Below are 21,639 nucleotides of genomic sequence, written 5' to 3'. Positions count from 1 at the left end.
TTGGAGCTTTTATCAGGGGCTGCAGTTCCACTCATGATGTATGCCAAGTTCAGAGGTATTTCATCATGCTTGCCTTCAATTTCATAATATGACAGTGTGGTAAAAATTGAAACACTTCGGGTACTGCCTTTTTTCGTGCACCTTCATACTCGTAATGAGACCCATTGTATTGGGGTCCAGGCCCTTAAGCAGCCCCTTAGCGGCAGGTATCCCCCACCCAGCCCTGTGGAGACCCCATTACCCCACCAGAATATGCCTGTCAGCCTGATTAGGAAGTGTGGCCTGTAATGCAACACACATGTCGCTTCCACAATGCCTGCCGCAGAAAGTGTGGCATCAGTGAGCCTCTACATGTGGCAGTTCAGACTGAGAAGGAGAAGCACTTTGGCCTCTGTGCCCAGCCAGAGGACCGCCGCCATGCATTCCCGATCGGATAGCCAGCTGCTGCCTACTCACAATCCCAATCAGCGTGGAAGCCCACCAGTGTGTAAAAACCCTCAGCCGAAAGTGAAAGGATCGGGAGTCAAACTTTGGGGGCATAGGGTATTGAGAGTGTTGGGCGCGTGGCAAGGAAGACTAGAAGTGCCAATGGGGAGAAGGAGGAGCAGGTGATAACGGAGGAGAAAGACTTTGTGAGGGAGCAGAGGACTATAGTGGAAGAGGAGGAGGCGAAGCAAAGTCAACAGAGGTAGAGGTGAAGGAGGTAACGACTGAGGAAGATGAGGGAGAGAGTACCTGGTGGAGCATAGAAGGGGAGGAGGAGAGAGAGAGTATTAGCAAAGGAAGTAAGATAGCAGGAGGTGGGGACAGCAGTGTGTTAAAGCTGACGAGAGATGTGGTAGCATGAGAGTTTGAAAGGAGGAGTGCCAGAGAGCCAGTGATGGCCACCAGAAGAATAGGCGTCAGGTGGAAAGAAGGAACAATAAGAGGAGAGGAGGAGAAGAACATTGTGAATTGTCGAGGATGAAAGGAAGGAAGATAGGATTGAGGAAAGCTAGATAGACCAGAAGCAGGAAGAGGAGGTGGCCAACATTAAGCGCAACAATTTGCTAGAGAGGATGAGGCTCAAGTGCATAAGGTGGTTGTGGCAGATTCAGCTACTGCTACCAAAGAGATTATGCTCGACACTGCAGTGGCCCACCACAATCGCGGCTAAGATCACAATGTGTCTAACAGCTAACCCGCGTCCATACAACCCAGAGCTCAAGAAGTGGGGGTGACATCTGCGAAGACAACGTCATCTTAACAAGTTCGATGAAACATAAGATGTCCTCTACAGAAAGCCAAGAAAGACGAAGCGGCACCTGAACCCCATAGACTGTGAGTGACTTTTCTAATTGCCAGCTAGTGTACCCCAAAGGAGAGGCAGAGAAGGACTGATGGACTTCGGTCCCCCAGAAATGCATTGATGCTGGACCTCGATCTCAAACCTCAGGACCCTCCTCTGTAGCTGATTGACCAGTGGGTGCCTCAGATGCTGGACCTGGATCTAAAACCTCAGGACCCTCTTCTGCAGCTGATTGACCAGCGGGTGCCTCAGATGCTGTACCTAGATCTCAAACCTCAGGAACCTTTGCTAGAGCTGATTGATCAGCGGGTGCCTCAGAATGCTGGACCTGGATCTCAAACCTCAGGAACATTCTCTGCAACTGATTGATCAGCGGGTGCCTCAAAATGCTGGACCTGGATCTCAAACCTCAGGAACTTTCTCTGCAGCTGATTGATCAGCAGGTGCCTCAGATGCTGGACCTGGATCTCAAACCTCAGGAACATTCTCTGCATCTGATTCATCAGCGGTGGTTCAGAATGCTGGACCTGGATCTCAAACTTTGGGAACCTCCACTGTATCTAATTGGTCAGTGGGTGCCTCAGAATGCTGAACCTGGATCTCAAACCTCAGGACCCTTCTCTGCAGTTGATTGGTCAGCAGGTGCCTCAGAATCCTGGATCTCAAACCTCAGGACCCTTCTCTGCAGCTGATTGATCAGCGGGTGCCTCAGAATGCTGGACCTGGATCTCAAACCTCAGGAACTTTCTATGCAGCTGATTGATCAGCGGGTGCCTCAGATGCTGGACCTGGATCTCAAACCTCAGGAACATTCTCTGCATCTGATTCATCAGCGGGTGGTTCAGAATGCTGGACCTGGATCTCAAACTTTGGGAACCTCCACTGTATCTAATTGGTCAGCAGGTGCCTCAGAATCATGGATCTCAAACCTCAGGACCCTTCTCTGCAGCTGATTGATCAGCGGGTGCCTCAAAATGCTGGACCTGGATCTCAAACCTCAGGAACTTTCTCTGCAGCTGATTGATCAGCGGGTGCCTCAGATGCTGGACCTGGATCTCAAACCTCAGGAACTTTCTCTGCAGCTGATTGATCAGCGGGTGCCTCAGATGCTGGACCTGGATCTCAAAACTCAGGAACCTTCTCTGCAGCTGATTGATCAGCGGGTGCCTCAGAATGCTGGACCTGGATCTCAAACCTCAGGAACCTCCTCTTGAGCTGATTGGTCAGCGCGTGCTTCAGAATGCTGGACCTGGATCGCAAACCTCAGGACCCTTCTCTGCAGCTGATTGATCAGCGGGTACCTCAGGTGCTGGTCCTGGATCTCAAACCTCAGGAACCTTCTATGCAGCTGATTGATCAGCGGGTGCCTCAGAATGCTGGACCTGGATCTCAAACCTCAGGAACCTCCTCTTGAGCTGATTGGTCAGCGCGTGCTTCAGAATGATGGACCTGGATCGCAAACCTCAGAACCCTTCTCTGCAGCTGATTGATCAGCGGGTGCCTCAGAATGGTATCTTGCAGGTGCAGTTTGGTTAGTAAGTCACGTGGCAGCAACGTGAGGGTTATCCTCAACAGGGACTGCACCCTGAAAGGCTGGGGTCTTTTGCGGCCTTCATTTTCCCATGGCCGAAACTCAGGACCCGAAGAACTGGAGCAGAGAATACAGGTGCTACCTTTGAAGTGTGCAACACTTCAAAGATGACATCAGCTAGAAACTGTGTATGCCCCTAGCTGCTGGAAGGCTGTACACTTGGTCTGACCTTGAAAAAAAGAAAGGGCCTGAAAATACCCCCGTAGGGTATGGCAGCACAGGCTGCTTACGCACCTCATTTTGTTGTATAATTTACTTTGAGCCTGGAATCCCTCTTTGGGTCAATCATTAGGCCATTGCAGAGTTTTCAGCAAAACTAGACACTATTGGAGCCACCTTTATGGTTATTGGAAAGATTGATGTGTTAGCACTTCACCGCTCTCTAGTGGGAACATTTTATACACCATGATGCAATTGTAAAGGGTTCAGCAGTGGGGTTTCCTATTGGCCAAACCTATCCTCTCACGCACAGGCTTAGCACAAGGAGGGTATTTGAAGTTATCAACGAGTACCATTTGACTACAGAAAACTCCCATTTCCAAATATAGCTAGAAAGCAACAAAGGGCTGTAGAAATACAGAGAGTAGGATATAGTGGGGGTGGAGGGTCGTCCTGTCAGTCTATGGTCCTCAATTGTGTGCACAGTGTTCCTTGAAGAGCATGGCATTCAGAGCCTTCCTAAATCACAGCAGGGAGGGAGCCAGCCTGATGTCAGCAGGAAGGGTGTTCCAGAGCATGGGAGCATAGCAGGAGAATGCTTGGTTTCTGGTCTTCTCCTTGCACTTCTTGGATCCCATTCTGGCAATATCTTGGCTCCCGGTGCTTCAAGCACATCCTGAGATGGTGATCTTCTCAGCTAAATATGATGGGGTCTTCAACATTGGAGTTCTGTAGGTGTGCAGGCTGTCCTGAAGGTGATGCGAGTTCCCGATAGGTAATCCGTGTAGTTCCTTGGGGGCAGTGGGTTGCATTTCTTCCTTTCTGCAATGAAGTGTCCCGTGGCATGCTGGACAGCTTTCAGAGGGGCCAAAGTAGTGGATAGGACACTTGCTAGGTGGGCGTTGCCACGATCCACGTGGCAGAGTACCAGGTCCTAGATGATGCACCTGAAGACTGAGGTGGGATGAAGAGTTTCTATTTTATTTACTTGGGCGTCTATAGTGGCGCCCCAGAGGAAGATGGACCCTTTGTTGGTAGGGTTGAGTTTCAAGTAGGCATTTGACATCAAGGCATGAATGGTGGAGAAGGAGTATTTAATTTGGTGAATGTCTTTGAAGCAGGTGACCTTCAGGTATAGCTGCATTTCATCAGCATAGTGATGGGTTTTGATGTTGAATTTGACTAAGAGGGGCCCCAGTGGCTCCATGTAGATATTGAAGATGACAGGGGAGAGTATGGAGCCTTGTTGGACTCCACAGGTCACTGGGCATTGCTGCAAAACGCATGTACCCATTTGGGCAAGCTGGTGTATGTTAATGGGGTTGAGTTAAAACATTGAAGGACTGTATCCCATGAGGGAAGACACAGTGTTGTGTAGTGCTTTGTGACCAACCTTGTTGATTTTGACAGAAAGACTGAGCAGGGCCAGAAGGCTTGGGTCACCCTTGTCCATGATGAGCAGTGCTTCATCGATGAGCTGGATGGTGGTGGTCTCAGTGCTGCATCTTGGTCAGAAGCCAGGCTGATAGTCTTGAAGTAGGTTGTGCTTTTGACAATATTTCTGTGTAGTTGGAATATGACAAACTTCACGATGATCTTGCAAATAAAGGGTGGACAGGTGATGAAGTGCTAGTTTGCCAGATCATCTGGGTTGAATGTGGGCTTCTAAGTAAGGGTAGGATTTAGCCAGTTTCCAAGGCCTCAGGGAAGATGCCTTGCATGCGGGATCCATTGCTAGTCTGGAAGGAGTGGAGTGAGATCATTTCCTCTGATGTTTTTCAGGGTGGAGGCTGGGATGGTGTCATCCTTGTATGAGGTGCTCTTGAGTGATTCAATGATGTTTGCGAAGTTGTCTAGTAGTAGAGTCTTGAATTCTAACTATCTTGGGACCCTGCGTGCTGGCATGGAGGGGGTGTCTGTGGCGGGTACAATGTTGTCAATGTGGCTACGGATCTTGTCAATTTTACCTGTGAAGAACATGTTGATTGCATTCTATATCCCTGGATTTTGGTATTGCAGGGGCTGGTAGAGGGCTTCTGCAATATTCAACTGCCTTGTAGATGTATCCGCTCTTGTTGAAGCTTCTGCTATGGATGCTGTGTAGTCATGTACTTTGTCCGCGGTGATGTAGGTCCTGTGGGCTGAGCAGAGACTTTTTAAGTTGGTGAGTTCATCTCTTAGTCGTGTTTTTCTCCAGGTCTTTGCTTGTTTGCATATAGCACATTTACTGCAGTGATGGAAGTGTACCAGAAAAGTAGTGGAACTGTGACTCTGGCGGGGGACAGAGTAGCTAGGAAAGGAGCTATGTGCAACACATTTTTCAAGGGTTGCAGTCATGCTGGTTGACAGCCAAATTGGGATGAAATAGATTTCAGGTTAGCTGTAACTGATATACCGTGGTAAAGTGGAGAAGTGTGCTTTAACTTCACAAAGAACAGTGCCCGAATGGTGAAAAAGGTGGCAAAAAGTAGTGGAGCTCTTAACAGTAAAAAATAAAAGCAGTGGAACACTGCTCCTGACCGTTCCTGCTCACTTCGACCACTGATTTACTGTTGGTGAGTTCTTGTGTGTACCAGGGTGTGGATGGCTTAAATTAGCTGGTTCTTAGTTTCAATGGTGCATGGGTGTTGGTAGAGCCAGTTAGAGTGAGTTGAGTTGTTTGAGAAGGATGTTTCTGTCAGATGAAGGACTGAAAGTTGAAACCAGATGGTTGAGGTTTTCTTCTAAGGCTTCCAAGGACATGCCTCTGGAGCCCTTACTGGATTTCTGACCCCAAAGAGTATTGATCCCCCCTTATTTGATTCCTGGAGGCAGCGTCCTGCTCTGTCGGAGCAACGGCTACTGCGTGCAGGATTAGTTGCTGCAATTCTCACATGGATTCACACTTTCTCCCTGAGAAATTACTTTTCCCTGTATTTGTGTCATGGACCGCTTATGCTTCTTGAAACTGGGCCCCTCCCACTGGAGAGAAAATGTGATATTTTTGAAGGTGCCTTTTGCCACCTAGGCCCTCATATTCTGGCTTCCAGGAATTATCTGTCAGCGGCAGTGCTCCAGAAAACATTTGGAAGTGGGAGTATTATACTCCCTATTTCTTAAAGGTGGGAGTAAAATGATTTTTGTAGGCAGTTAAAAAGTCCAATTTCCAAATGGGAGCATTTTATAGGCGGGTATAAACATGTTTTAAATGTAAAATAGAAAGCTTTTTGTAATATATATTTCTTTGCCCCCAGTTATTCATGCACATTAAAAGATCAATGTTTACCTCCTCAGATCAGACAGGACTGTGCGGGTGAAGGCCGGGCAGTAGGCTCCTATGTGTTGGGAGTATTTGCCTTTTTTTAGGGAGTAAAAGTGGCTGATGCGCCCCTTATCTGTAGGGCTTGTCAGAGGTGATTTTGGAGACCGAAGCTTGTGTGTCCTTGCTCCAAATTCCCTGCTTGAGTTTTGAGTTGTGGTTTAGTTTTCTTCATGATTTTCTGAAAGTGTTGAAATGTCCTACTAGGCTGAAGTCCCTGAAGGATTGGTAGGACTCAGACAGTCTGGGCCTCATTATGAGTTTGGCGGTAAATCGGGAAAGTAAATCTCATTGGTTACTGCCAAATCCGTTTACTGTTACTGCCACTTGGTACCTTAGCACTACCACAGAATTAGGAGTCGTGGCAGGGTGATGTAAATCCCCATTTTCGGAATGCAAAGGACTCAATGTAGATTTTTGGCAGATTTACCGCCCGTGATATTACCGCACAGTAAATTCACTGATTTTTGGAATTGGAGGATTTACCTCCAGCCTTTTGCCGGAGGTGAATCCTCCACTTTACCGCCAAACTCGGAATTTGGCAGTGTGGTAAAATTAGCAGTTATTCTGTCTATGCCAAAAAAAAGGTATCAGTAACGGAATTACTACCACTTTTTTACTGCACCACGAACACGTAATGAGGCCCTCTGCGTGTGGCTGGCTCTGCCCTATGGGTCTTTCAGAGGCACCGAGCTGTGTCGGGAAATCCGTCCATGTGTTGAAAGGCCAGTCCGCCTCTATATCACAGGAGGGAAGCTGGGGCCATTGTTATTTGAGAGGGCTGCCAAGTTGCTTGTCGAGCGAGTGGTGCTGACGCGCACGAGCAAGATATGTGAGGTGGTCCTGGAATTTACTTTCACTGAAAATGCCAGAAATAGGCAGTTGCCTTCTACTCTCTCGGTGACTTCTTTGCATCTGTTTGTGGTGGGGTGTCTGCGGGCAGCTGTGCTTTGCACGGATATGTCGACAGTTACTTTTTTCGCTTTTGCATTGTGGTGTAACAAAAATAATAATTACGGTAAATAAAAGCTTTGTCTCTTTGTTGGAAATCTTTTTTCCGGTTTACTCACAAATGTGTTCCCTTTCAGGCAAGAAAAAGCCACAAAGCGGAGCTGCCAACGTGGTAAGTTTCCTCCTTAAGCGTGAATTATTCATTCTTCCGTGCATACGCTGATGTGAGCCGTAAGTGAGGTGGTTTTCAATCAACCAATGAAAGATCCGTTGTGGAAACCGAGAGCACTGCGGCGGCCATCTTGACCACAGGGCTGCTCGCTCGCCATTGTTCTCAGAACCACCAGAGCCACTGCTTGGCTTTAGCCGTCATCATGCATCTGAATAAATCACAGTTTTTAATCTTGGAACATCGCTAAATTGAGTAATAATTGAATGACTCTTCAAATAACCCCCAGTCGTCAAGTGTGTTGTTTGTGCTCTATAAATGAAACTGTCAATATGTATGTTGTGTGCTCTCATCTTTGTGGTTACAGTTGCTTTTCTTTTTACAGTGACAAACCTTCACAGCTGGGTGCTTGCTTGTTGTGGTGTTTGACCGTTGTAAACCCGGATGCTGATTGTTAAGGGGGCGGCTCTTGGCATCAAGCCGGCCCCATGGGTGCTATGGACACCAGCACCCCGGAGGCCCATTGCCTCAGGAGGTTGCTGGGGGCCACCCGGTCTTAAGTGGGAGCAGGGTGGGCCATACCCTGACCATGCAGACCCTTACCACCTTGTTGGCACGAGGGCATCATGGTCTGCAGGCACGTGCTCACACGGTGTGGGCCTGCAGGCCTGAAATGAGAGACGGACTCAGTCGTTCCTCTTTGGGAGTTTGCAGCCATTCTGATGCATGTGCCTGCAGGGGCTCCTTTGATTAGCTTGGGCCATGACACAATCATAGCCCATCTGAAACGGGCAATACACATGGGAGGGCTACACACATCACTGCCCATCTTAAAAGGGCAATACACATGGGAGGGCTACACACATCACTTCCCATCTTAAAAGGGCAATACACATGGGAGGGCTCCACACATCACTGCCCATCTTAAAAGGGCAATACACATGGTAGGGCTAAACACATCACTGCCCATCTTAAAAGGGCAATACACATGGGAGGGCTAAACACATCACTGCCCATCTTAAAAGAGCAATACACATGGGAGGGCTACACACATCACTGCCCATCTTAAAAGGGCAATACACATGGGAGGGCTCCACACATCACTGCCCATCTTAAAAAGGCAATACACATGGGAGGGCTCCACACATCACTGCCCATCTTAAAACGGCAATACACATGGGAGGGCTAAACACATCACTGCCCATCTTAAAAGGGCAATACACATGGGAGGGCTAAACACATCACTGCCCATCTTAAAAGGGCAATACACATGGGAGGGCTACACACATCACTGCCCATCTTAAAAGGGCAATACACATGGGAGGGCTACACACATCACTGCCCATCTTAAATGGGCAATGCACTTGGGTGGGTCACACACCACACTGGTCTCACACCGAAACCCAAAGAAACACACATTTATGTGCCAATATGTACACCTTCTTTAATTGTGTTTTTATTTTCATTGATTTCATATAGCACCCGGTCGCTTCAGAGAGTGTGTGTAGTGCAGTGTATAGAATGGTTATATTGGTGGAGAGCGGATGGATGTGTTATTGTGGGTCACCGTCTATTTGATTTTTTTGGTTATATTATTGGGTTACGCGAAATGTGGTTTTTAAGTGCGGCGATATGGATGAAGGGCGGTGTAAACAGATGAATCAGTCTTGTAAAGTAGGATGGCATGCTAGTGCCATCAAATAACCAGGTACAGCCCTCATGTTCCAGATATTGGCACTATTTGCCATGCTACTCACACCATATGCCACATATGACCACCTTATGGCACCATACCAAGGTCCTGTTGTTATATGCCCACATCCTGGCACCGTAGGGCAGATGTTGACCTCATATGGTCACGTGCAGGCACTATATCCCTTTGTACAATTGCATGCCATAGTGCTTACTCATATGCCAGATATTGCCATCATATGCCCGCCTACACCCACCATCAAGTATGTGTTGACATCACATGGACAGATGCTGGGCATGGAGAGGTTAACCAGGCCATACCCATCCATACCCATATGGTTTACCCATCCCTGTATCATCAACATTCACCAGCAATCACGCTTATGCTAAGGGAAGAGGTTCTGGCTGCGGGGCATGCTCATTATGGCAGGCCTGGAGTGAAGCATGACGCTGCCCTATGGCAAGGCACGAGAAGTGGTGCCCATGGCGGTAGGCCGGACATAAAGACAGCAGGCCCAGTGAGTGGCTACTGTTCAGAGCAGGGCAGCCTCACTCTGTCAGACCAGCATTGCAGTCGGAGTGAGGGCGAAGGGAAGGGGAGTAAGGAAGACAGCAACTAGAAGCCAGGTCTTCTGGTGTTTAAGGGAGTGGGGTATTATTTCATCAAGGGTGGTGAGGAAGGGTGACGGGCAAACGTGCATCTTTTCTGGGCAAGGGGACACCTGAGCACAGTGAGGCTGGACAGAATATGGCAGGTTTTTTTGCATGGTGGGAGAATTTGGAGGGTGTGGCAGGACCCCAGGATTATTTGTACCACATGGCATCTAAGGTTACAGCATGACTCCTCTGTCCAACACCTGCCGCTAGTCAATGGACACAGGCTGGGGATTTGTAAAGGACATGTCGGGGCGGGGCGTGGAGGAGGGGGGGCAGATGTGATTTAAAACTGTAGTTGGGGAAGTGTCAAGAAGGGGAAGTTCACATCGGGGCAGTGGTCGAAGTGAGCGGGAATAGTCGGGAACGGCGTTCCGCTACTTTTACTTTTTACTGTTAACAGTTCCACTACTTTTTTCACAATTCTCCACTTTAACACCCAATAGCAGTTCCAGATAAATTTAGATCTGTTTCAACTCAATTGGCTGTCAACCAGCATTGCTGCAACCCTTGACAAATGTGTTGCACGTTATATAATAATAATAATGATGTCATGTCCTCATGTCCGAATATTGTTTAAAATTGCAGACAAATAATCTTGCAATCTTGCTATAAGCCCATCCGCATGCGACATAGCACCATAAGCCTGGCTAACTACTGCTCCGCTACAAAATCTATGCTGTAGAGCTCCTTCCACTTCTAGCAATACTGATCATAGCTGTAGCCTGCTCTCACAAGATTTGGACGGAATTGTGTTTGTCCCCATACTGCCCACCTGACTTTACTACCATGACCCAGTCAAGTCAGACCAACACCCAATTACCTATCATTATCAACAATAGGGTAAGTTCACAGTTGCCTCCTATCTATGACACCCAACCATGCGATACGACTGCTAGGAACAAAAGACTACGCTTTAGACAATCTAAATTATACGGACCTCCAGCTAGAACACTCCCCTCAACAAATGACAGGAGGCCTACGCTGCTCAATAACACAGACTATAATATGACCAAAAGACCATTCAGCCCTCCCAATGCTCTTGAGACAAAGGCCCACCGTACCGCCAAGATTAAGACCACTGCACCAGAAACTTCTGTCACTCCAATACCGACTAGCTTTCTCCTTAAAGGAGCCCTAATAAATGCCAGATCGATGGTAGCACACGCTACAGAGATAGCCAACCTTATCCAGAATGACAACCTTGACTTCCTGGCTATCACTGAATCTTGGCTGCACAATGCAGCAGGCCCTGCCCTCATGCTAGCTATCCCCAATGGCTACACTATCTTCGGATCCGACAGAAGTGAAGCACGTGGAGGTGACACAGCCCTTATTGCCAAATCTAACCTTTCCATTAGGTTAGCTCCCACCTCTGACATTACATCCTACGAAAGCCTCATAGCTCAGCTGCTCATCAATAGCTCGTACTATCCACTTGATATACCGTCCTCCAGGCCCCATGGGAACCTTTGCTAAGGACCTATCCAATTTCTTGTCAAATAACCTAAAACATTCTTCCCAAGTAATTCTTCTAGGGGATTTTAATCGAGGTTTTAATGACTCCAAAGACTTACACGCAACCAGCGTTGCCAATACTCTGTCTGAACTTGGCCTCACCCAAAGAGTACTCTATCCTACACATAACAAAGGTAGAATACTGGATTGGGTTGCAGACTATAACTGCAATGCCTCCATTGTGTCGATTTCCCCCCAAATTTGGACTGACCACTACCTGGTGGTTTTTTCATTAATGACCAAAAGACCGACCCCCACCCATATCCAAATGGCCCCACCTATTCCCACAAGAAACAAAAAGAACATTACTACTGATAATCTACTCCCCCGCATCATCCCTGAACTTAACTCTCTACCAGATACCCTGGCCCCAGCAGCCTTGGTGAATGAGTATAACAAAACGATGTCCACTTCCCTCGACCTAATCGCACCCCTCAAACTGAGACAAGGTAAACCCAAAGCCCACCTTAACTCGTGGTATACTCCACAATTAAAAACCCTAAGACAATGCGAAGCATCATGGAGATCACTACCTTCGGATGAAAACAAAACGAATCTAAGTAATATAACCACTCTCTACAAAAAGGAAATAATATTGGCCAAACGTGACACTTATAATAGCAGAATCTCTCAAGCTAACTCTAGTTCTAAAGAACTTTTCATCATTTTGAAGGAACTAGAAACGCCTACCCCATTACCTGACATTGTGTAAAAGATAAATCGCGGTGCTCCAACATGCAGCAAGCGTTGGCCAATAAAGTTTCGACCCTACAAGTCAAAATCGCCAAAAGAAAGCGTCACTTACTAGCAGCCCTTCCCACAACAGCTCCCTGCCATCCTCCTCCATCAATATCTCTCCATGTCATTCGCGATTTAAATTTTCCAAAGTTTCTATCAAGGAAACTGAAAAGATTATCCTTTCCTTCAAACCCTCTAATTGTAAGGGAGATCAATGCCCTCCCCAGCTAATAAAGGATGCAGCCAGAGACTTGGCTCCCTTGTCACCAAACTTATTAATGCGTCATTCTCCACGGGCACCATACCAAGCAACCTCAAAGAATCTTGGGTGCTACCTCTACTTAAAAAACAGACGTTCGACCCTGCCATAGCTACTAACTACCGCCCAACCACTACAGTGTCATTTCTTCAAAAAATTATAGCCAAAATGGCGTATTCACAAATATAGAATTATTTGGAATCTCACCACCTGCTAGGAGCTCGTCAGTCTGGCTTTCGTCCTCAGCAAGGAACTGAAACAGCCTTAATTGACTTAAAGGCCCAAATCGACAAGCTCAGGGATACGGGTAAATCAGCCCTACTCCTCCTATTGGACCTGTCAGCGGCATTCAACCTTGTGGATCACAAGGTCCTTTGCAACCACTTAGTCACCGCTGCCCGTTTGTCTGACGAAGCTGTGGTATGGATCCAATACTTTCTTAACAATAGGACTATGAGAGTCTTTTCCCCCACAGACTCTGCAGACCCTATCCCCATTACTTGTGGAGTGCCCCAAGGCTCATGTGTCTCTCCTACACTATACAACATTTTCATGAAGCCCCTTTTCGATGATCTGGACCATCTTGGTATCACCTACACTAATTATGCAGATGATACCCAGATTCTCCTACCACTTACTGGTGATTATGAAAAGGATTTGGCCTTGGTGAATAGCGTGTATCTCATAATCCAGGCATGGATGGCCACACATGGACTATGCCTGAATGATGACAAGATGGAGATTATCATCCTGGGCACCTCCTCCACTCTTAAAAACTAGGACCTAGATATTCATCCTTCAACATAGACAATAACATCATTGCTACTGCCAATGAGGTCAAAACCTTGGGTGTCTACCTGGACTCGACCCTCACTTTCAATAAACAGGTCAATACGATGGCATCCTCCACTGCATATACCTGCAAATTAATTAGAGCAGGCAAACCTTTCCTTTCCAACAACAGTTGTATTACCTTGGCAAGAGTGCTTGTTCTGTCGAAGTTGGATTACTGTAATGCCCTCTACATTGGAGTCAACAAGGCAACCATTAAAATAATCCAGCTCCTCCAGAATAACTCTTTAAGAGCAGCTCTTGGTATCTCCAGGAGAGAGCACATATCTGAAATTAGTAAACTAAATAATTGGCTCTCTACTTACAGAAAAATCCAGTTAAAAGTCGCCTCACTCAGATTCAAATGTCTGAACAATGTAGCACCCTGTTACCTCGCAGACAGATTCATTAAAACCATCCCCACTAGGCATACTAGATCATCCAGTTTGAACAGTCTCCTAGTCCCTAGATTCAAACTGTCTAGAGTAGGGGGACAATGTTTCCAGGTTAAAGCGGCGTTACTTTGGAATTCTCTACCCCCGCCTCTGCGAGTGGATCAAACATACCCGAAATTCCGTCAGAATTGTATAACATGGCTCAAAGATTCCGACAAGTAATGCCAGATGTCACCCCTTGACGGACGAACCATTCCGACTTATGAACCACTCTGTTTTATTTGTACATTATCACCTCTACTGAGTAGTTAAGCTGTATACTTTATGATTCTATGATACTGTAATCTTGATGTGAAACTAACCTGTAAATAAGTACACTATCTTGTCTACTGCGTAGATGAGTTAAATTGTATGATAATATGTCACTTTAATATTGATGTGTCGTGTAAATTGGATAGTATGATGTTGTTGTGTAACTAAGCTGTAAGTCTTCTTCTGTGATGCACCCTGATACCTATGGGTCTGGAGCACAATACAAGTAATGAATAAACAAACAAACATATAAATGATCATTGTTCTTTTATAACACACTTAGGGCCTCATTACACGTTGTGCGGCAAAAAAAGGCCTTTACCGGCATGGCGTTATTTGCGTCTCCGCCCTCGCAAGAGCCCGCAAATTGCGGACTATTACGAGTACGCGGACACGAGCATAGCGCCATGCCGGTAATCCTCCTACCGCCATGTCGTAAAAGCCCCCAAAAAGTCCATTAACGGATTCGACCAAAGTGCTAATAGCACCTCGCCTTCTTACTGCATGCAAATTGCGGTCACCGCTATTAGCGGTCACCGCTAATAGCAGTCACCGCTAATTGCGGTCACCGTAAAAATGCGGATGCGGAAATAGCGTCATCGCACAGGAACGGGAAATAGCGCGGCGGCCATCTTTAAAAACACAATCCATTGCCATCCTCTGTATCCAGGACACCTTTCCAGGAAACTCGGACAAAAATCCTTCCAGGACACCCTAAAGATGCCCAAGGCTGTAAAAAAAAATCTACAGAGCGGCAACGCAAGGAAAAATTCTGCAATGAGGAGCTCATAATGCTGACCGAGACACTAGCGGCAAATGCACATGTGGTCTTCAGCAACGACATGCGGCGGGAGACCATCCTCAAGAAAAAGGCCATCTGGGCAGAGGTTGCCAACAAGATCAGCGCGGTGGGCACCGCCACCCGCACAGTTAAAGACTGTCGAAAGAGGTGGGACGACCTCTGGCTCCGTGTCAGGAACATACTGGCAGCGAACCGCAGCCTGGCTATGGGCACAGGAGGAGGCAGCGAATCGCCTATTAAACTCCATGAGTGGGAGGAGACATGTGCATTCACAATTGGAGTGGAATCCATAGAGGGAGTCGGAGAAATGGAGCATGGCGTGGCCACTTCGTCTGATGGAGGTGAGTGTATGCATCCAAAAATGCACAGTGAAGTGTGAGGGGTCCCCCAATTATGTGTCCATATTAATGCCGTAGATCCAGCCACAAACATACATGCATGCATCACCACATACACGTGCAACACAGACCCATTCATGCGTGACCCACCCAACATCACCATTACCTGAATCCACAATAAAGAGGGCCAAATGCATAGAGCGGCATGACATAATCATTCAGCATAAGGCAGGTCGAACCATAAATGATGAATATCCCCATTTCTCACCCCTACAGGATCACACACTGAAACTGAGGAGCCACGCATTGCGACACCTGCTCCCCCATCCACCAAAAAACCCAGGAGAGATGCCACAAGGGACACCGCCACAGCCTCAAGGGGAACCGGGAGGAGTGACCATGACCAGAGGGACAAAGGCAGCAGGAGCAAGTTCCACGCAGCTTGGGGCCATGCCTGCTGCCACCGTAGCACCTACGGTAGTGTGTCTCCCAGCAAGTGAAACCAGCATGGAGGGCACTCACTCTGCTGCCAGTTCAACTGGTGAGGCAGCAGCCACTGCCCCACTTTCGGATGAGGAGGAAGCACATGGCATTGTTGATCAAAGCCAGACATCCAGACCAACATGCTCCATACTGGCAAGCCCAAGGTTGTCATCAGGTCCGAGTAGCCATGGAGGATCACCCACCCCCGCTCTGGAAGGGTCATGGAGCCCCCAGGTATTCTCACCTGATGCCACTGCCATGGATCAAGGCGCAGCAGTCATCCCACCAGCACCTACCATGCAACATGACCTCTCATCCATCATCCAGAGGCAGGCAGAGATCATTGGGCTAGTAGGGCAGCATGTGGCTGAGGGAGGCCGTCTGAGGGAGGACCTCTGTATGTATGCACGGCAGACAAGGGAGAGCATGGAGGCATGCACCAACAGGATCTGCAATGAAATGGCCCAACTCAGGCAGGCCATGAACCTTATAGCTGACGCGATTGAGCGCCGATGCCCACTTACAACCCAGGATGAACCGTGCACCACCTCCTCTGGGAGTTCCCGGCAAACTAGCCCCCTACTCCGGTCCCTGCGCAACCTGAGGCGCACCACATCCCAACCACCAAATGGCGGAGGAGGCACTGACAATTAGGGCCAGCAAGGACTAGGTGGCACATGTGTAGAAGGACACGTTCACACCATGAGGCTCACATGGGGGTGTTGTGGGGGGAGGGGGGTAAGGGTGTTCTTGGGAGTGTTGTGGGGGGGTAAGGGTGTTCTTGGGAGTGTTGTGGGGGGAGGGGGTAAAGTCGTTTGCACAGTTGGGGCCATGCACTTAATAATTGTCTTTTGTTCACAATACACTGTTGAAAAGTTGAAACACAGGCTTGGTATTCATCATTGTGTGTGTGTACTGTATTGGGGAGATGGTTCTTTGTGGCACTGACCACATGCATCAGGGCAGTAATACCCATCTGCATCCATAATAGTCATACCTTGGATGTCATGGAATCTGATACATCAGATGCTGACGCACATCGTGTCCCTCCTGGACATTGCCACTTGCATGTCCCTGCGGGCCTTTTGACCCATCCTCATCAACATCCACATCATCCTCATCTGGCGTTGCATGTCAGGTGGCATAGGCACATTCCGTCTGATGAAAGTTTAGTCTGGCATCACACATGCCATGGTTATCTTCGGCACTTTGTCATGGCCGTACAGGAGAGCCTCACCCGGCACGCTTAGGCACCAGAGCTGTGTGTTGGAGAGGCCGAATGCCTGCTCCATCACGATGCAGGTACAAGTATGTGCAATATTGTTGTCCTCTTCCTACTGGTTCTGTGGGTTCCATACAGGGGTTAAGTGCTACCTCTTCAGGGGATAGCCGGCTTTGCCTGTATGGGGTGAAGAATGGGTACCTGTTACCGGCCATCCTGCTGTGGACTGTACATGTCACACATGTCTTCTTTGCATTGTGATTGGAAGTCGCAACTGACAGCATGCATGCAGACAATCTGCGTGACTGCAATGTACAAAGCTGGGCTCAACCATGCAAGTCGACATGCCCGAAACATACCTCCGCAAGTAATGGAAATGTCCTGGCTGAGGCCAGGCCTCAGGCGTCCTTGGGCCCAGGCAAATTTTGTACCGCTATGCCAGTGTGCAGCCATCTCTACATCCATGTTGCTGTGCTGCGGGGCATCACTTCAGTGGTGCGATGGGTTTGTGGTCACGTGCCATGGCTAGGGGTGATTCCTTTGCATGCATTCTAGGGCACATTGCGGTAATGATGTTGTGCTGCCCAAATTCTTTATGACTGTCCTGAGGGCAAGATGATGATTTGTGTATTACGTGGTGTGGCATGATGTGAAATGTGGTTGTGGATGGATGTTTCATCTTTGAAATGTTGGAATGTATGCAATGTTGTGCAGCTTCGCATTTCATGTGGGGTCTTATCAAGTACATTGTGAAGTCACCCAATGGACATTGAAGTACATCTCTATGACCATTTGTCCCACGCACGCCAGACAATTCACAGTTGGTGTATCGTTTTCTCCCCCCCCCAATCACACCACCCTGTGCACGGCCTGCTACTCACCAAGTTGCCACGATCGTTGGCCAGCTTGTCGCTCCATGTTGCTTGGTATGGTTGGGTTCTGCAGGACCATTGAATCATGCGTTGATCCGGGATGTCTGGCACTACAATGTGTGATTGTCTTGTTTGCATCACATGCCATTTGGAAAATGATTGGGTGTAAATGTTTTCTGTTTCTATGGACTACTTCATTGTGATGTAGGACCACCAATTCCACATGGGAACAGTTGATGGCACCGATGCTATTTGGGATGTTTGCAAGTGAATAGATGCATATTTTGGTGGTTGCAATGTCCTGGGCAGTCCGTGGCAGGAATATGTGTTCATGTCCAAGCTTCAGGAGGGCATTGTGTACCTGGTTCGGCGTGCATGGGAATACGGGTTGTGACATGCCATGCATCTGCCACACATTATGCTGCTGCGAGCCTGTGGCCAGGGAGTGGAGCGCAGTCAACACTTGCACTAGAGGGGGGATTGCAGTTCTGATGTCTATATGAGTCTCACTCTGTCGTCATGCATCTTATCCACTATGAAGGTGATGGTATCCCAGTGCAGACGGTACAGGGTTTGTATGTGCTCAGGTGTCTGGTTCAATGGACTGGCTTGGATCCTGGAGATTGGTGGCTGGCTCTGTGTTATTTCTGGGTGTCTTGGTGGTGCTTGCTGCGCCTGTCTTGCCCTACTCCTCGTCCTCGTCCTCGTCCTCCTCATCCTCCTCCTCCTCCTCCTCCTGCGTCACCTCTCTGCTGCTTGTTGTTGGTGCTGCTGCACAGCAATCATGTCCTCCGGCCCATGTAATGCGGGCAGTATTGGAAGCATTTTTGTGTGGGAAGGGGTGTGGTGTGCTCTTTTGTGCTGCCACAGTCTCCATCGCCTCCACCTGTGCTGGATGGGTCCACCTGTGGCAGGTGGAAACACTGCTCAACTCTCTTAACGGGTGGTTCGCGATGCCGGTATTTGCGCCATGCTGGTAAGGGGTTTTTGGGTCTTTCCCATGCCGCTATTGCCGTGTCCGCCTACCTTGTGATGGGATGCTATTAGCGCCATGCCGCTATTTCTGACCTGGGGGTCGCGCGCCCACGGACTTGCCGCTATTAGTGACACCGTACTTACCGGTGGCGCTAATAGCGGCAAGTCCGGGTCGTAATTAGATTGGGAATTTAGCGGTACCGGTATTCGCTTACTGGTACCGTTATTCCCTTACCGCTGTCCGTGTAATGAGGCCCTTAATATCGGTCTCTAAACACAGTTCCGCGATTTGAACCTGTGTTGCGCTGCATTGTCTTGCTTCCAAGAAAAACGTGTTGCCCCTGAGCTATTCATTGGGCACAACGTTGCTCTCTTCCTTCCTACTCTGTCCTCTGCTGGTGATCAGAGCTTCACTACTTTTTTTGATACACTTCTACCGCTGCAGCATAGTGACATCATAGATGACTCTGGCGTCACTCCCTTTGTCTCTGAGATTACTCAGAGCCAGGGGCGTTGCTAGGGGGGGGGGCTAAAGGGGCTATAGCCCCTGATCTTTTGGTTGTAGCCCCGGGTAGAATCTCAGGAGCTACAGCCAAAAGACTAGCTAGCCCCCAGTCCCAACAGTTCCGACATCAGCATAGCCCCAGGTCTTTTCCAGACCTAGCAACACCCCTGCTCAGAGCTCCTGTATCGAGAGCATACCCACTGCTAATAACTGCCCAGCTACACTGCTTTGTGTGCCCATCTTGCAGTCACTAATGCAAGAAGGAGACCAGATGTCTCCTTCATAACCAGTAGAGCAAACGAATTAGGTTTATGTTAAGATGCAGCAATCAGGCAGTGTCCCTTTGATTCAGGAGGTCATTAGTGACCTTACTGGATATTGATGACATTATAGTACTCTGGAACGTATTGCATGTCTGTAATTTAATGTAATGGGAAGCATTCTTCTATACCACAACTCCTGGTATATTGGGGTCCTATTGGTGCATGCCTGTGAAACACATTTACCCAATGCACGACAGAACATTTCAGTACTGTACACCAAATGCCAGATTTTAGGAACAAACTAAAACAATATCACTGGCAACTTTCTTCTTCCCTGCATGGATTTGATGAAAAAACGAAGACGGTCCCTCATTATAAGTTTCCCTGGATCCCGCCGGTAATTCGGGCGGGATACCGGGAAAATGAACTACCGTTACCGGTGCCTGATATCCTGGTATTACCGGCATGTTCCAGGTTCCACCAACGGCGGTAAATCCCCATTCCATGAAGTCCCATAGGACTCCATGGAGAGGGCAGCAGGAAATACCAGCAGTTTTCTGCTGGTGGGGTCCTGATTTACCGCCAGATCTTGGCTGGAGGCAAGTCAGTGAACTTCCACTGGCAAACTTGTAGTTTTGCAGTGCGGGAAACGTGGCAGTCACAGAGTTACTGCCACTTTTCCTATACCACAAAACTTGTAATGAGGGCCAGTGCCTTCTGAGCTGCCATGGAATGTGTACTCGTGGATAGTAATGTAAAGCCCAGTAATGTACGTGGTCTTGTACAGCACCCACTTGCTATTTTGGTGGCCTCTCTCCATGTGACCTTGTAATATAAGGGGGAGGGTCAGGATTGTTAGTGAAACAGAGGGAGAGGCAGATGTGAAATCTGCAGTGTTGACAGATGCAGGCCGGAAGTACCCGAGTTCTAAGCGTCGCTCTGATTCTGCGGGTCAAGGCAGTGACCCTTACGTATATGGTTACCCATGTTAGTCTCGGGAGGATAGCTCGGGGGCAAAGTGCTCGCCTTGGAAGCAAGATGACACGGAGCAACACAGGTTCGATCCCCTGGTCTGTGCTTAGAAACCTCTGGATATTAAGTGTGTTATAAATAACCATTTATAATTACATAATATAGCAGTGCCCGTGGGTTACAGTGCTGCAGATCTAGGTTTGGCGCTGAGGTGGGGATGTGTAACAGAGCTAAAGAACTGTGCTTTGCAATATCTCCATTGATATGCGATATCTGATCGGCGTGGGGTCACTGTGTGCGGGGTGCTGTGTGTATGGGCACTGTAAGGTGGTAGAGGGTTTTCAAGGTGAGTCTGTTAGTCAGGAAGAAGAGGGGAATAGACATACAGCAGGTATCTCTAGAGGGATGTCGCAGTGGTTTGTTCTATTAAGGTTGACCAGGATGAGTCTGTTCTCCAATGGTTCTTTGCTGAACAGTTGCATGTGTGTTCATGGTCATTTCATATGGCTGCGGGTCACAATTATCGTGTGTGAGTATCTTTTAGTTGATGTTTGCGTGCTGGTCTCCTCGTGCTGGTATTAGGTTTTTAGCTGTTTTCTGAAGATCAGGTGGTCTTCAGTGCGAAGGTGTTTGGGCAGAGGATTGCAGTGTTTTGATAACCCGCAGCCCTGCTGCTTCCATGTCAGTGGGAAAATGTCATAACAACCTTAGACACATGTACATTTTGGGGCTCATGCATCGAGTGGACCAGATTCATGGGAACATCCGTGCATGCACTCCCATGCGTTTCTTATTGATTGCACTAGGAGGAGCAAACAAAGCACGTACTTATGGGAAGTACCGAGTTTCTGTGCATTCTTAGACCTCACAATGCATGCAACCGTAAATGCCTGCCGCCAGCTTTGTGCAGGTGCAGAACGATTGTGGAGTCCGTTTGATATTGGAGCAGCAAAATTAGTTGCTGGCCGAGTTGGTCCACTATTTCTCTCAGGTGGAGTGCATGTTGCGGAGGAATACTGCATTTTTGATCCGATCCACCTGAGAAATGAAAGAAAATCACCCGTAGTGGTGAAGGAGGCACTAAAGTATGCATGCACCATGCATGCACCATGCATGCAGCATGCATGCAGCATGCATGCAGCATGCATGCAGCATGCATGCAGCATGCATAAACCTTGGACAAATGGTTTTCGTGCCTCCTTTACCACTCTAGGCTGATCCAAAATGAGGCCCTATGCGTAACAGCAGAAATGTCATCTTTATTCAGACACAGCGGTTTTTAGCAGGACCGTCCAAACACTAAAGTCCCGGTCTTATTAAAAATCCTGGACAGAGCAGCCTACCTGCAAATT

General features: G+C 48.2%; 1 protein-coding gene across 2 annotated transcripts in view; it reads left to right on the top strand.

The window, feature by feature from the left end:
- PDCD1 (programmed cell death 1) overlaps window positions 1–21,639 on the top strand; it is a 161,861-nt gene that overhangs the window by 99,421 nt on the left and 40,801 nt on the right. For both annotated transcript variants that reach the window (XM_069617485.1, XM_069617486.1), the window contains exon 4: window positions 7,425–7,459. In XM_069617485.1, coding sequence (XP_069473586.1) covers window positions 7,425–7,459 — 35 coding nt within the window. The remainder of the gene's footprint in view (window positions 1–7,424; window positions 7,460–21,639) is intronic.

Source organism: Ambystoma mexicanum, chromosome 10 (genome assembly GCF_040938575.1).
Source record: "Ambystoma mexicanum isolate Mex_15411 chromosome 10, UKY_AmexF1_1, whole genome shotgun sequence".
NCBI classification, from domain to species: Eukaryota; Metazoa; Chordata; class Amphibia; order Caudata; family Ambystomatidae; genus Ambystoma; species Ambystoma mexicanum.
Note: the sequence above shows the minus strand (reverse complement) of the source record. Positions and strands in the feature narration are given on the sequence as shown.